This window comes from Bos taurus, chromosome X (genome assembly GCF_002263795.3).
Source record: "Bos taurus isolate L1 Dominette 01449 registration number 42190680 breed Hereford chromosome X, ARS-UCD2.0, whole genome shotgun sequence".
NCBI lineage: Eukaryota > Metazoa > Chordata > Mammalia > Artiodactyla > Bovidae > Bos > Bos taurus.
The window spans coordinates 15,972,212-15,986,894 of NC_037357.1; the positions used below are offsets into that span (position 1 = coordinate 15,972,212).

Sequence of the window (14,683 nt, forward strand, 5' to 3'; positions counted from 1 at the left end):
AACTAGAGTCATGTCAAATTTTGCCGCTAAATCATAAGTTCCCTAGATGCTGGTAATACTGAATATTTGGATCTTCTTCCCTTCAGTGGCCTTCCATCCTACTTGGAATAAATCCAAAGTCCTTACTATCACATACATGGCTCTCTACTGTCTGGCCCTTGTCCACCTCTGCCTCATCTCCCACCACTCTCCTCCATTTTCTACCCATTTCAGCCACAGTGGCCTCTTTACTGGTCCATAAACACAGCAAGTCCCCTCCAGCCTCAGGACCTTTGCACTTGCCTCTCCCTCTTACTGGAATAACTTTCCTCTCAATCAGATCTCTGCTTAAACATTACTGACACAGAATAGTCTTCCCTAGCCATCCCATGTAAATTTGCAGCCCTTTTACCTTATCATTCATTACTCCATTATCCTGATTTTGTATTTTCTTCACAGAACTTAATACCATCTGACATCCTATTGTTTATTCATTTATCTTTCTCTTCTACTAGAACATCAGCCTCTTGAGAGCAGGAATTTTTGTCTGGTTTAGTCACCACCCGAATTCTTTGTGTTTGGAATGCAGTGCCTGGCACAAAGTAGGGAATTTGATACTTTTCTAAAAAAATGAATTGTATCAAAAAGTTATTAACACAACATTTCTTGAGACATTTTAATATTGTATGACCATTAGACTCCACAGGTTATTTTGTGGCAGAATGTTAGAATGGAATTTCAAGGTAATTGTTCTTTGCTCCTTACCTTAGGCTGACATTTGGTCACTGGGAATCACTGCTATTGAACTAGCCAAGGGAGAGCCACCTAACTCCGATATGCATCCAATGAGAGTTCTGTTTCTTATTCCAAAAAACAATCCTCCAACTCTTGTCGGAGACTTCACTAAATCCTTTAAGGAGTTTATTGATGCTTGCCTGAACAAAGATCCATCATTTGTGAGTATATGTGCTATGACCGTTGTTTTCTGTGGTCAGATATACATAGAGCCAATGTGGTTTGTTCAACAGTAAGGAATACAGTGCCTGTGGAAACTGTCTACAGACCATCCAGGAACCTGACTGTCCCGTCTGTGTTGCTAATTTTGTTCGGTTGTTGACAAGATCCGTAGTTCTTCTCTCCTTCCCCTGCATCTTCTCTTTTTGCTATGTTCCCTAGCACCTTCCTCATTCTGTTGATCGTTTCCTATTTCAAGGGGAAATAAAGTTCATTTTCTAGGATGTCATTAAGAAAGTATAACTATGCACAATGATTTTTATTCAGCTGTTTTCATTTTTCATGAAAAGTTGTTGGTGTTTCATGATTTTTTATTTAATGTTCAGAAATTCCAACATGAAGTTGTATACTTTTCCTGAGTCTAGTGAGCTCCGTTCATTTAGTTGGCAAATTTGATTACAGTTGTTTTTTTGTTTTTAAAATAAAGTTGCCTAAAATATACAAGAACTATCTAAATTGGATGTAACTATCATAGGTTGCTAATGAATATTCTGATATTAATAAAATATTAGGGAGGAAATATCCCCCACAGCACATGGTGTTTTTATTTAGATGCAATATGAATTAATGTGTGATGGAGAAGGGATTACTGTGGGGGTCATATGATGTGTGCAGATAATAAGAAAGTTATAGCCTTGCTAGTTCTCATGCTTTTTTCCCAATTTACAGTAAATATAATAAAAGTATTTTCATGTACAATCTTGTTTTAAAATTTTTACTTAATTATTGAAGTCCTGTCATGTGTTTCTCTGCTTTGAAGAAAGCCCTGCCTGCCTGTTTGCTGCTACATAGGCCACCTTTTGCCACTGGATTTTAGCAAGTTGATACCAAAGTAGTGAATTTAATTTGGTTGCCTTGAGCCACTTCGGAAATAGAATTAGCTATTGTCTTATGGCATTTTAGTTATCCTCATATTTATAGACAAACTTTTATACCTTTCAGCTTAATAATTGATAATGATTTCATATCACTCTTTGCAATCATAAAAAGCCTAGAAATACTGGTATCCTTCCTTTTTTGTTCCTTAGCGTCCTACAGCTAAAGAACTTCTGAAACATAAATTCATTGTAAAAAATTCAAAGAAGACTTCTTATCTGACTGAACTGATAGATCGATTTAAGAGATGGAAGGCAGAAGGACACAGCGATGATGAATCTGATTCTGACGGGTCTGATTCGTACGTACCAATTGTTTACTTTTTATGTAGATAGCCCATTTCAGTATTTCATATCTTTTACTGTGAGCTGATACGCTTTCTCTAGCATAAAATATAAACCTTATTCTAAAGTGTGACTTTAGAAATTGTGAAAATCTTTTAAAATTGTGGTCTGTGAAGTACAATGAATTTGGAAACACGTTTTTGTTTTTTTTTTTTTTCTTCTTAGAAGTGAATTTCTTTAGTTTCAAATGGTCTCAGTCTAACCCCTAGTGGATACTTGAGTATATTACAAAATTTTGGAACAAGATTGCATTTAAGGTGTTTTATTAGCTTGCCCAAAGTGATAAAGAGCAATGTCTTCTCATACTTTCCTGGCAACCTGCAAAACCTCTCTGGAGAACTAACGTTTCTCACCTCTTGGCCATGTACCAAACTGTGATCAGACCGGTACATTGAAGTATTCATTTATATCTGATTTGTACCCCCCAAAAAGTTGCATTATTTTTTAACTACAGCATTTATACTAACATTTGAGCCTCTAACTCCTTAACTTAATTTAGACTACAGAGTCTGTAGGCTACACCAGAATTAGCTCCTCTGCTAGTTGAATTGACACAAAGGCAACACCAAATCTCTTCAGGTAATATCTGCATTTATGAGAAATTGTCCAACTTTTGAAAGGTCTAAAAAGTACCAAGGTAGTTGTCTTTACTCTGTTCTAATGGTTGTTGGCCTTTGCTGCCCATTAGTCAGTCATGGAGCCTTTAAAAATGTAAATTAACTATACTCCAATATAAAATAAGATTAAAAAAAAAAAACACAAGCCACACTACAGGAGATCTTGATCTAGTCATTGAAGGGATTGGGCCAGGACATTATATATAGTAAGAGACCTTCACATGTGATTCTGATATACACTTAGAGCTGGGTACCATTGCTACTCTTTGGCAGAAAGCAGTGTGTATTTGAAACTGAGATCAAATGATTTTTTTTATACATTGGGACAGTTATCCATTCAGAATCTGTCTGCACTGATTTGATATTTTCCCCAAGCTGTGTCATTTGGGAACTTATAGAAATATCTTTGGCAATCTCTTTAGGGAGTCCACCAGCAGGGAAAATAATACTCATCCTGAATGGAGCTTTACCACTGTGCGAAAGAAGCCTGATCCTAAGAAACTACAGAATGGGGCAGTATGTATACAGAGATGATCACTTCCTTTTGGTAGACTTTTTCGAACTATAAAATGAGACAGTGTGATGGCCAGAAATTGTTAGAATTTAATACCCCTAAATGCTTGTCTACCTCACTGTGGTCCACAGTATGTTTCATTTGCCATTCATTTCAAACTAATTAAGAAAAGGTCATAGAAGTCATTTAAGTGGCCATTGGTATGTTTTAAAACAGAATTGTGCATATTAATTGTAATCCTAGAAGTTAGAGGCCTCTGGACAATGGATGGGAATGAGTGATGTGAAGAAAGTATGGAGACTTGCCTTGTATTGGGTCTTTTTTGAGGAGGACGCCAATGAATGCACGAGTGATTATTTTAATTTCATGTGTATAATCTATAATATTTGTTCAAAGGAGCAAGATCTTGTACAAACCCTGAGCTGTTTGTCTATGATAATCACACCTGCATTTGCTGAAGTAAGTACAGACTCATAAGATTTGGCTATCTATTTTAAGAAGTTTAGTAATTTTAAATGTTATAGCTATTGATCTTTCTCAGCTTAAACAGCAGGATGAGAATAATGCAAGCAGGAATCAGGCAATCGAAGAACTGGAGAAAAGTATTGCCGTGGCCGAAGCTGCCTGTCCTGGCATTACAGATAAAATGGTGAAGAAATTAATTGAAAAATTTCAAAAGTAAGCTTGAAATGTCATTTTTAAAAAACTATTTTGACATTTTCTGTTGGATGTTCATTTATGATGTGATAATATGATTACCTACTTATTTTGGTTATTCCTACAAAGTCAATTCTTAATAGTCATATAGTTGAAAACTGTTTTGTGTGCCGCCCATCTGAAATATTAGCTTTTGGAATTATCTGCACACATTACAAGGTAGTTTTCCACTGAATGAAATGGCCTGGTTGTTTTTCTCTCTTTTTTTTTTTTTTTGTTAGTAGGAGTATAGACAAAAGGCCAGGGGGCATATTCTTATTTGGACCCTTGTAAATACCATTTAGGAATGCTTTCATTCTTGCTGCTGTTCTTATCACAGTGCTATTCACAGTTTCAGTGCTATAGTTCATTAAGTTTAACCCCCATAGGAAAAGTTAAGGAAAGGATTTTAGGTAGAGAAACTCAAATGAAGATTCTGAAAAGTTCTTTTGGTTGATTTCAGTTTCTATACTGTCTCTTGAACTGTTGCTTTAACTTTGTTCACACTCAGTAAAGTTCTTACATTTAATTGTTAAATTCCCTTTTAAAATGCATATACAAACACAACTTCTTAGCTCAAGCAAGTTATAAAGCAATACTAATCTTAGCCTTAATCTCATTAGATGGCTTCTCAGTGTATCTTTATATTTCTTTGTATTTGTAATGCCGCTGGGATCAAGTTGGAACAAACTATACAGCTGTAAAACATACTCTGCTAGATCTTTTTAGCTGATAAAGCCTATTTATATTCATCAGCTAAAACCCCTCTTAAAATCCCTTAGTTTTTCTTAAATTAATTTATTTATTTTAATTGGAGGCTAATTAAAATCCCTTAATTTTTAATGAAAACCTCTCTTCTCTTTTCCAATTTGCAAACAAATCAATTGGAAGTTGTAAAGTCAGACACAGAAGGGATTTTTTTTAACTTCCTTATATTTTAGCATCCGTATGATGAGACCCAATACAGTTGTGTCTGCTGAATCACTTCCTTCACTGGAGAGTTTATACAGATATAAGATAGACACACGCATACTTATACATCATTTAAATTTTTCCTAATTTTATAGGTGTTCGACAGATGAATCCCCCTAAGAAACTTCTCGTTATTGGCTTCTATTTCATATGGACCCAGAGAAACCCACCAAAGCTACTTCAAGCTTACCAATGCTTAACTCATGAGCTCCATGTGCCTTTTGGATCTTTGTGACATTGAAGATTTGGAAGAAGCTATTCAACTATTTTGTGATGGTGTTTATCATTTTCTATTTTAAAGAGATTATTTTGTAAGGAGTAACTTTTAATACTATAGTTTCACCTGTATTCTAGTAAATGTTGAGACAGTTTTGCTTTTAGGTATCATTATTGCTTAAGTTACTAGGATGAATACTTTTCATGTTTTGATCTTAACTGTACACTTATGAAACATACAGGTTGTTCAAAGTCATCGTAAATATTCAACTTTTATAATCATCAAACTTCAAAAAGCTTTTTTTAAACACAGCATATTCTAAAAATGACTATTGGTGGGGAAGCAGAAACAAGTCACACATTCTTAAGATAGAAGTTTTTGATACGCTCTTAGAAATGAAACCTGGAAAAGTATTGATGTTTCTACGAAGTGGGTATGATATTCCAGGCAGCTCAATAATGATTACATTTGAGAGCCCTGCGTCTGTAGTGTTTAGAGGCAACATGTAGCAACAGAAGTACCTCTTGTGTGCAGTATTTACTTTCTCTTATGGAAGAGATGGTTGATCCTTATTTAACATGGTTGGGAAGTTAAAGCAATACCAATTAGCCAAGGATGAATTTTCAGTAATACTGGAAGAATAAGGATTCGTTTTAAAAACCAACTCAAATCGCATATTATATGAGTGGATTTGGGGAGCTTAAAAGAAGGTGATTATCATGTGATTATAAATACCTGGTCAACAGGTATGAATATAATTTAAACCAGCATATTTTTGTCATGGTCTTAAAATGTCCTATAAACTATTTATACATTTTTGTTCTTCATAACTATCCAATACATAAGCATCATTTGTTCATTTTTGAGAGGGTATTTAAATAAGCATTTTCTAATTCATATGAAAATAACCATAGTACTGGATGATTTCTGTCCGTACAAAGGTAAGTTAGATTGTACAGTTAATTTTCAGTTATATTTATGGTACTGTTACATGGGTAATACCCTTTTCTTTTAAACCCAGTATACATATTATGCCTGCCTAAGTTCTGAAGTGGGGCTGTATTTCAGTAGTTGTAGAATTATTGATATTAATTAGTTTTGATAGTTTGTTTTATTGTTTGGATCTGCACAATTTGGGTTTTGCACAAAAGTCATTTTAATAAAGCTCAATAATTGCCAAATATTAGAAGATGTTCTTCAAGTGAAGAATAAGTTTTTAGTCAAAGTGGCCATTACCTCCTCCTCTTTTGTAATAATACAGACACTTGAATAAGTTGTTGTTGTGTCATATGCCAAGAAAATGTTTTCATTGGTGCCTATACTGTAATAATTACTTTTAACACATTTTATTTTGAAGTAATAGTTGAGTGAAAATTTTCACCTGCTAACTAACTGAAACTCCATCACAGTTTATAATTTGTAGAGGCCTGGTAATAATTTTGCAACTCATGTATTAAATGAATATTTTTATAAAAGTAAAAGCAACAAATTTTTAAATTGATTATTTGAAACTTTCAGCACAGCTGCATTATGAATAGAAAATTGTATTGCTTATTCATTTTAGTTATTAGTCCTGTAAACTGTTTCTGGGTAAGCATACTTCAATGTTTTGGGGGGATTTAAAAATAAATATTTAAATTTCATGGTCCTTAATGTTTGTTTTCTTGAGGGGTATGGTATTTTACTTATTTCAAATTATTTCTCCTTTCCCCTTTCATTTATTGTTGGAACTTTAACATCAGAGTTTCCATTGGAAACTAGAAGATATTCTTCACAATTTTATTATGCATTGATTATAGCTCCAATGGACTATAATTTGAATATCTGATTTCTGTCCTGCTTGAATATCTGTCATGATTTCTGCCTCCTGTCCCGACAAAATTATTAACAGAGTCCTCTTTCACTCAAAAATGTCCTTATTAGGTTAGACAGTAAATTATATGGTCACCCTAATATAGTTTTATAGAAAATCTTATACAGATTTGAACCCTGTATTTCTCTTGGAGAAACAAATTTTGCAAAGATTTCTGGAAATTGAGATGAGAAACAGCATATAATCATAAAGGAGTTTGGGTTTTTCCTATAGAAAAGGTCAGAGATTAACTTAATGTAGCTTTGAGTATCTATATGATTAATACATAAGTGATTGGGCTTCATATATTCTTATTATGAAATAGCTATTGTAGACTTGTGAGTTATTGGATTTGGTTCCAGGAGCAGGAAGGAAAGTGCTGGAATTTTAAAAAGCAGTAGAGTGAGGTTTATTAAAAGGGATTTTTCTGGTGTAAGGACTAGGAGAGTAAGAAAACTGTTCCATCTATCTTTTATCCATTCAGTCATATATAAAAATAACTTGCTTATATAATTGCATCATTTCTTTGATGTAATTACCTAACATTATCTTGTAAATATGTTGTACTTACAATTAAAATAAAAAAAGAAGATAAAGTTCTCAAATAGAATGCTATATACCTTTCAAGGGGGAATAATAGAGAAATCCTGAAAGGGTCAAGAATAGAATTTTGGTTCATTAACTCAGTGTGGAGTATTATCCTTTTTCTTTTCAGCTACCCCATTTCTGCCACTTCTCCATCCCTGACTATACATTTTCACCTGCTTCCCTCCTTTTCCTTGTTCTCTAACTATGCCTTCCCTTAATTATAGGCTAGAGACAATCACTTCTGAAATTGATTAAAACAAAAGGAAGTTCATACTTACAACTTGTTTTTTAAGTAAATGGGTTTCCATCACTCTTTATTAAAATGCTATTCATCTCATTTCCTTGCCTACATGCATGCAACAAGATATGGCAAAAAATTAATTCTTGCAGAAGAAATTAGATAAACAGACCAACATGTTAAGTTTTATCTTTCACTACATATTATAGCTAGTTAAGAATAGAGAATAAGTCAAACATCATATTGTCCTCATCAGCAGATGTCTGATTTTAGAAACTGACCAGTTCATGAATTTCCAAGGTTTAGCATTCTGCCACGTCCTAGATTAATTATAAACTTGTATTCTGTTGAAAGGATCTATGTTCCTTCTGTTCCTGAAGTACAAGAGGGCCATGCTCCCCCTAATATATGTTATAAAAATTGAAGTATTTTAACATAAAACAGGACCATTTTTACTGGGCCCCACACAAATAATGAGGACTGAAACCTTTAGTTGCAGTGTTGTTAAAATGACCAACACAGTCACAGTCTGTTATCACTAAATGATATCAGAAGCCAGTTTTGTATGCCAGTCCATACTGTCACTGTTCTTACTGTTCTTCAGTGTTGAGGAGCCTGGCCTTCATTTATAATGTCTCTATGGGGAAATGTATAATAGAGATGACAAATACCCACCTCACTCTGCCTCAGTGCTGGTGAGGAAAGGGCATGTTCCAGAATGATTCAGAGGGAATAGAAGAGAGGCTTGAGGAATGAGGCAGTAGCTGGATCTTTCATAAGCTAGATGCCCAAGCTTAGAAGAGTCCCTTAATACTAGTGAATAGTAACAGAAAATGGTTTTTGCAGAAAGTGCCTTATGTTTCACCTAAGTGAGTAACATGGAATTGGTCTCGACATGTTCATAGGGTTCACATTTTAGGCTAAAAAGTAATTACATGGTTTTTGCAAAGTCCTATCTTCAGCAGTTGATGTATTGAAAGAAACATCTTCATCTTCTTCATCTAGCTGTAGACTACCAGAAGACAAGCGGATTCTGGCCATGGGCGACCTTATTCCTTTGTCATACAAAGAGTAGTAGTCTGGTTTAAGAATCTCTGACTCAGAATCACTGGATTCACTAGGTACATACCTTTCTGTAGCTCCCTGATCCATTAAAACTGTTGGAAACTCCTGCTCTGCAAACATATATGTTAACAGGTCAGCTTTACGACTGAGAGCAGGACAAGGCCCTAAAGGTCTAAATTCTGACCCAAAAGGAAATCGGATCGTTTTCATGTCTGATTGGCTCTGGGAACGTTTAGGGGTTGGCTCTTGAATGTTATATGCAAATGTATCTTCTATAGTTGGATCTTGCTCTTCTAGATCTACATTCACATTGCTCCTACCAGTAGTCCTGGCCATAGCTTCTTGGAGTTCTTGAAAGTCTTGCTGAAAGCTCTTCATTCTGATGTTCCTTGGGCTTCTTTTGGCTGACTTCACTGCAGTAGACTGTAGACAGCTGTCTGGTCTTTCCCTTTCCTCTGCCATGATTGGAGACCGTCTGGGCACCTGGGGTGGTCTGTCCACATAAAAGAAGACTTGCGGAGGCATAATATCAACCTGCTGACCAGTACAAGGAATATAGGGCACATCTGTGTAAGTAAGCTGCCTTGCTGGACTCACTTTGCTTGTAAGGCCAGAAGATGTGCTCATGGGATTGTCAGCAAACTTAGAGCTTGTTTGGAAGGAGCTTAGAGGACCCCTTTCCTCAAAGTAGTCTCTGGGATCAGTGTCAGGATCAGGGTCAGTGATAAAGACTGGGTCTGTATAAATAAAAGGGAAGGAGGAACTGCTTTGGGACTGATGTAATGATGTGGGATCTGCCTCTGGTTTGGAATGCTCCAACTCAGCTGCAAACGTCACCTCCACTGCAGAATTTCTCCTCCTGCCATCCAGCACAGGCTCAGAGGCGTGCACTCCATTCACAGTTCTGTAGTACCCACTGCCATAGCCTAGTCTCAGATCTTCCACCTTGAGAGAAAGGACAGGCGAGTGAAAGAAGGAAAAAGCCATCTGGTTGGGGTGGGGACAGGCATCTAAATCAGCCTTTGATTTCGCAAAGGTAGTTTTTCACAAAGTCATTTCTACCCATGTTCTCTGCCAGGGTTGATAAATACGTACATAAAAGGTTCTAACTTGGACCGCATCCCAATATATGTGCTTAAAAATAGACGTAACACTACCCTTTCTCAACACCATCACACTCCCGGCCTCCACATTCTCTATCTACTTGAGCCCCAGCCTTGGACTTCAAGCAGTATGGCTGAGTAGCTATATTCACGAGCCGGGAGTTCTGCCTTTTGGTCTTGGCTTGGCTCTGTCTTTACTTGCTGTGTGACCTCAAGTAAGTCTCCTAACCTCACTGTTCCAGCCTCCTCCCTCCCTTCTGTAAAATGGTGGGGAGGAACGCTGTGAATGACAGGAGACGATTAAACATTTGATGATACCTTCCAGCATTATAACTCTGTGATTCCTTTCAGATAAAAACTGCCTCTGACTTGAATGAAGACAGAGTTTATGAGACCTCTAATTAGATTTTTTTTAGGGAGAGCAAAAGAAAAATGAACATGGTTCATACTATAGAACTCAAATGAAGCTATCATCTCACAGTTCCAAGAGAATAGCACTTTGTTCTTAAATTAACAAAATTACATAGCAAAAGTACTTTAAAATATTAACCCAAGATCTCATAGCTTCCAATAAGACTTAAGATTTTCATGGGTAAAAAGGCGAAGCTTTTAGTTTCAAAAATACAGAGCCATAGAAATTCATTTGGATCTACATTTTGCAAGATGTTAGCAATACAGGTTGCAGTTTGAAGTTGTACCAGATCTTGTCAGTCCATACAGTACACACAGCAGTGTACCCAGCAGTCTTCTATTGGCTGGAGATACTGAGTTGACAGACCCCAGGAAGTTAGCCTATTTGATCACAGTAACCTTTTTACACCTTTTTACATACTGGGAGATTCTGGCACAATCAATTCTTGGAAGCATTTGAAATGTGGATGCATTACACTTACGTAAACAAGAAGAAATTTTCAAAAACCTTACTTGTTTTGACACATCAGAGAGGAGGTCTGGGGAGGACCTGCACTGTCGTTCATGGTACTGAGATGGGTAATGTTTCCTGAAATCCCCAAACAGAGAAGGAATTGAAATAGTCTTCATGTGAATACAGGATCCCTCTAACACTCTAAATTCATCTTAAAAAATTACCATCACAGAGAGAAACAAAACCAGGTTACCTTTCAAATGGCAAGCTCTTCAACCTCCCCTTTTTTCCATATTCCAAAAGTTGCCTTTGGGTTCTTCCACTGTGAGAAAAATGAGATAAACTATTTTATGAATGCTCTTCATAAGCCAGTAGGCTACTAAAACTCAAAAGCATCATTTATTGTTGAAATCAAAAGAGTCTGGATGAGTGACATATGTCATGAATCTGTGACCACGTCGCTGTGCTGTGCTTAGTGGCTCAGTCATGTACGACTCTTTGCGACCCTGTGAACTGTAGCGCACCAAACCAGCATGTTAATAATACTCATTTATCCAAGAATCGGGCAGAGCAACCTCAACTACTCAGAACCCAGAAAACTTTTTAAAGCATCTGAACAGGGCTATTTAACAGGTACAAACTCTGGCCATGAAAACTAATATACTTTCCTTTAAAGGCCTTTCCCCTTCCTCCAAATTTACACATAGTTTCTATTGAGGCTATGTGTCTGGTTTCCCAACCCATGACAGGAGAAAAACACCCAACTAAACAGTAGAAGAAAGTTGCTCCAGTCAGACATACACTAGCAAAGAAAACCAGCTGACTGCTGGGAGAAACACAAGAACCAAAAAAGAAATCATGAGCATAATAAAACCCCAAAAGTCAGGGCCATTTATCACTATGGTGCAGGCTCTGACATGCTACCCCCGCCCTGAGGTTGTCGCTGTACCACAGCTGCTGGCAGAGGATAATAAGCACTGTTTATAATAACTCAGGTCATTAAGAAAAGGGCAAAACATGCTTAGTATCATCTGTTTAAGAAGACAGAGATTTGTAGAATACATTTTGGAACGATTCCATAAAAATATGTACACTGTAAAAATCCCACTTTTTACTGAGGCAGGCTTCTACTACTTGAAAAATCCTTTACAGGAAGCATTGAATTAGAATTTTTATCTTAGCTAAGAGTTTGAAAGTCTTTCAGAGAATTCCTAGGCTGGTGCGTTCAAGTAAAAACAAGTTCTTATTTCGACCTCGCTTCCTTTTCTCCAAGGTGTTAACGTGTAGTATGGAGCCTCTACTACCATATTGTTCAACCTCTTTAATCCCTTAGCCCCTACAAAGCTTTCTCACCCTATCTTTTGCCTAACCATAACCAAAACGATGTTGTTGAACTAGCCCTCCCATGGCTAGCATGTAAGTTGCACATAAGGAAAACAATAGGTTCATTGACTACATTTTCTCCACAGTATATGCCCCTCTGTCCTTGCAGAAATTCTGATCTAACCCCTTAAGTGGGGTGTACTCCTTCCCCTGCCTCTCTGTTAGAAAATATTGACTTAATGAGTTACACAGAGAATGACCAGTTAAGGATATCGTCCTTTATGTGATTGAAATGGATTCTTTATTGCTTCTAGAATTCAAGCTGTTCCTACTGCCTTCCCTGTTATTGAAAAGAAATTGTGTGTTTAGTTTGCTTATGTGCAAGATTTAATTACCTGTAGCGGAAACTGGAACCCTTGCTGCAGAGCAGGGTTTTGGGCTTTGATTTGGGCTCTTCAGAAAGTCTGAAGAAAGCGTGGTACTCCACACAGGTTTTCCAGAAAGCTTTGCAGGCATCTCGGCTGGCCATGGTGAACTCCAAAGTATCTTTGCACAACACCTGTATAAACCAATTTCTATCAAGCAAAACATCCTTCAAGAATATCAAAAACCTTCAAAGCCCAACGCCTGCTAAACTATTGGTCCAGGGTCCACATCCGGCTTCTGATTTTCCACTTGGCTCCCTTTAGGCTTCACACCTACTGAAATCAAATGATTGGCAACCTTCCGAGGAACAGACAGGGCTACTGCTCAAAAACAGAGCCTTCTCTATGAAGCAAGTCTTACTCTGCACACCCTCCTCACCTCACACCCCCTTTTACCCCCTCTTCTCTGCCAGGAACATTTTATGAAGTTGTAAATTAGGTTAAAATGAACATCAAAGGGCACCCTTTCAAGGTGACAAGAAGTTATAAACGACCAACAGGAAAGGGGGAGGGAGGAGATTTTTCTTACAAATGGTAGGCTTTATAGGATGACTGCGTATACACGAGTCTTTGTAACACACCAGCTAGAACATTTCTCCCTCTTTATGCTGCCTTGTTCTATGGTGCTGTGTGATGCTCATTTAGCTTCTCCTAATCTGCTGCAGAGGAGCTTGGTCTTACAGACCTAAAGTACAAGTTTGCCCCATCCCCTGACTCACTATATACACCCAATACACTTTGCTCCTCCCCTTCTCCCATTCCTCTCCAGGTCTCTGGATACAGCCCTGGGATTCTCCACAAGCTTCACACTAGATTCAGTCTTCTGAACTGCTCACATGAATATTTTTATCTAAGGCTAAGATCTGTAGTATGAATTATCTTTAGGTCAAAAAAGTAGCTGATACATATCTTCCATTTCCTTTATAGTCATAAAAATTCTTTCTAGCCCCTTTGTCTCACCCTGTACAATGCAGCCTTGCCCAATAATTGCTTCTTTGGCTTAAAATGTACCCAATCCCCACATCCTGCTTTGGGAAAGAGTAGGTGTTCAGTTATTTGGCACATAGTAGGTGTTCAATTTTTTTTTTTTTTTGCTTCAGGAAAGATGAAAATACTTTATAAAATCAAGCAAATAACTTTGAATTAATATGGACACAATCTTAGATCTGGGCTCCCTCATTTGACTTATCAAATCCCTGAAAAATGATGTCTAAGGAGACTTGTCTTTCATCCCAGCCACCCCATTTTCCTATCACTTTACTCATTCTGAACTGCCAATAGGATTTCTTAGTGTTTTGCCTTTAGTGAAAATCTGACCAAAGCCCTGGTTTATTTATATAGAGGCAAAAAAGGAAGCACATCACTGGTTGGGGCCAGCCAGCTTTCACCACTCACAATCCAATCATTTGCAGAACCAACCAAGAAATCTCAAGTGAGTAGAAAGTAAAAGAATTTATTCAGAAGCTACTTACCAAGATGTTGGCATGAAGTTTGATGAGAAAATGCTTTCTCTTAAAACTTAATTTTCGGATTTTAGCCCAGTTGAAAGTGTTGATCTTTGTATTTCCCTATAACAAAACACATGGCAGATTTCAGGATGAATATCAGCACAGGCTGGTTTGTAAGACAAGGTGAACCTGTTGGAAAATGCATCACATGAACAGGGCTGTCCTTGATCTATCTCTTGTATAGACTGATCCAGTTGTATTAGGTAAAGCGTCTGCCCACAATGCGGGAGACCCTGGTTCGATCCATGGGTCGGGAAGATCCCCTGGAGAAGGAAATGGCAACCCACTCCAGTACTCTTGCCTAGAAAATTCCATGGATGGAGGAGCCTGGTGGGCTACAGTCCATGAGATCACAAAGAGTCGGACACGACTGAGTGACTTCACTTGACTATGGCCAGAGAAGGCATTCTAGGTGGGACACAAACCTGCTCTGAAATGCAAGTAAGAAGGGAAAGGTTTCTAACCAGGATAGGGAGGTCACAGAAAA

At 37.2% G+C, this 14,683-nt stretch overlaps 2 protein-coding genes across 2 annotated transcripts in view; one reads left to right on the top strand and one right to left on the bottom strand.

The window, feature by feature from the left end:
- STK26 (serine/threonine kinase 26) overlaps positions 1-6,877 on the top strand; it is a 66,276-nt gene extending 59,399 nt beyond the window's left edge. Inside the window, 6 exon segments of the mRNA NM_001163786.1 lie at positions 750-935; positions 2,022-2,170; positions 3,253-3,346; positions 3,741-3,803; positions 3,886-4,022; positions 5,108-6,877. Coding sequence (NP_001157258.1) covers positions 750-935; positions 2,022-2,170; positions 3,253-3,346; positions 3,741-3,803; positions 3,886-4,022; positions 5,108-5,132 — 654 coding nt within the window. The 3' untranslated portion in view covers positions 5,133-6,877.
- Positions 6,878-6,954: 77 nt separating this feature from the next.
- The window catches only part of FRMD7 (FERM domain containing 7), a 35,142-nt gene continuing 27,413 nt past the window's right edge, over positions 6,955-14,683 (bottom strand). The window contains exons 8-12 of the mRNA XM_002699549.6: positions 14,161-14,256; positions 12,659-12,822; positions 11,194-11,262; positions 11,000-11,075; positions 6,955-9,917 (exon numbers count right to left, since the gene is read on the bottom strand). Coding sequence (XP_002699595.3) covers positions 8,823-9,917; positions 11,000-11,075; positions 11,194-11,262; positions 12,659-12,822; positions 14,161-14,256 — 1,500 coding nt within the window. The 3' untranslated portion in view covers positions 6,955-8,822. The remainder of the gene's footprint in view (positions 9,918-10,999; positions 11,076-11,193; positions 11,263-12,658; positions 12,823-14,160; positions 14,257-14,683) is intronic.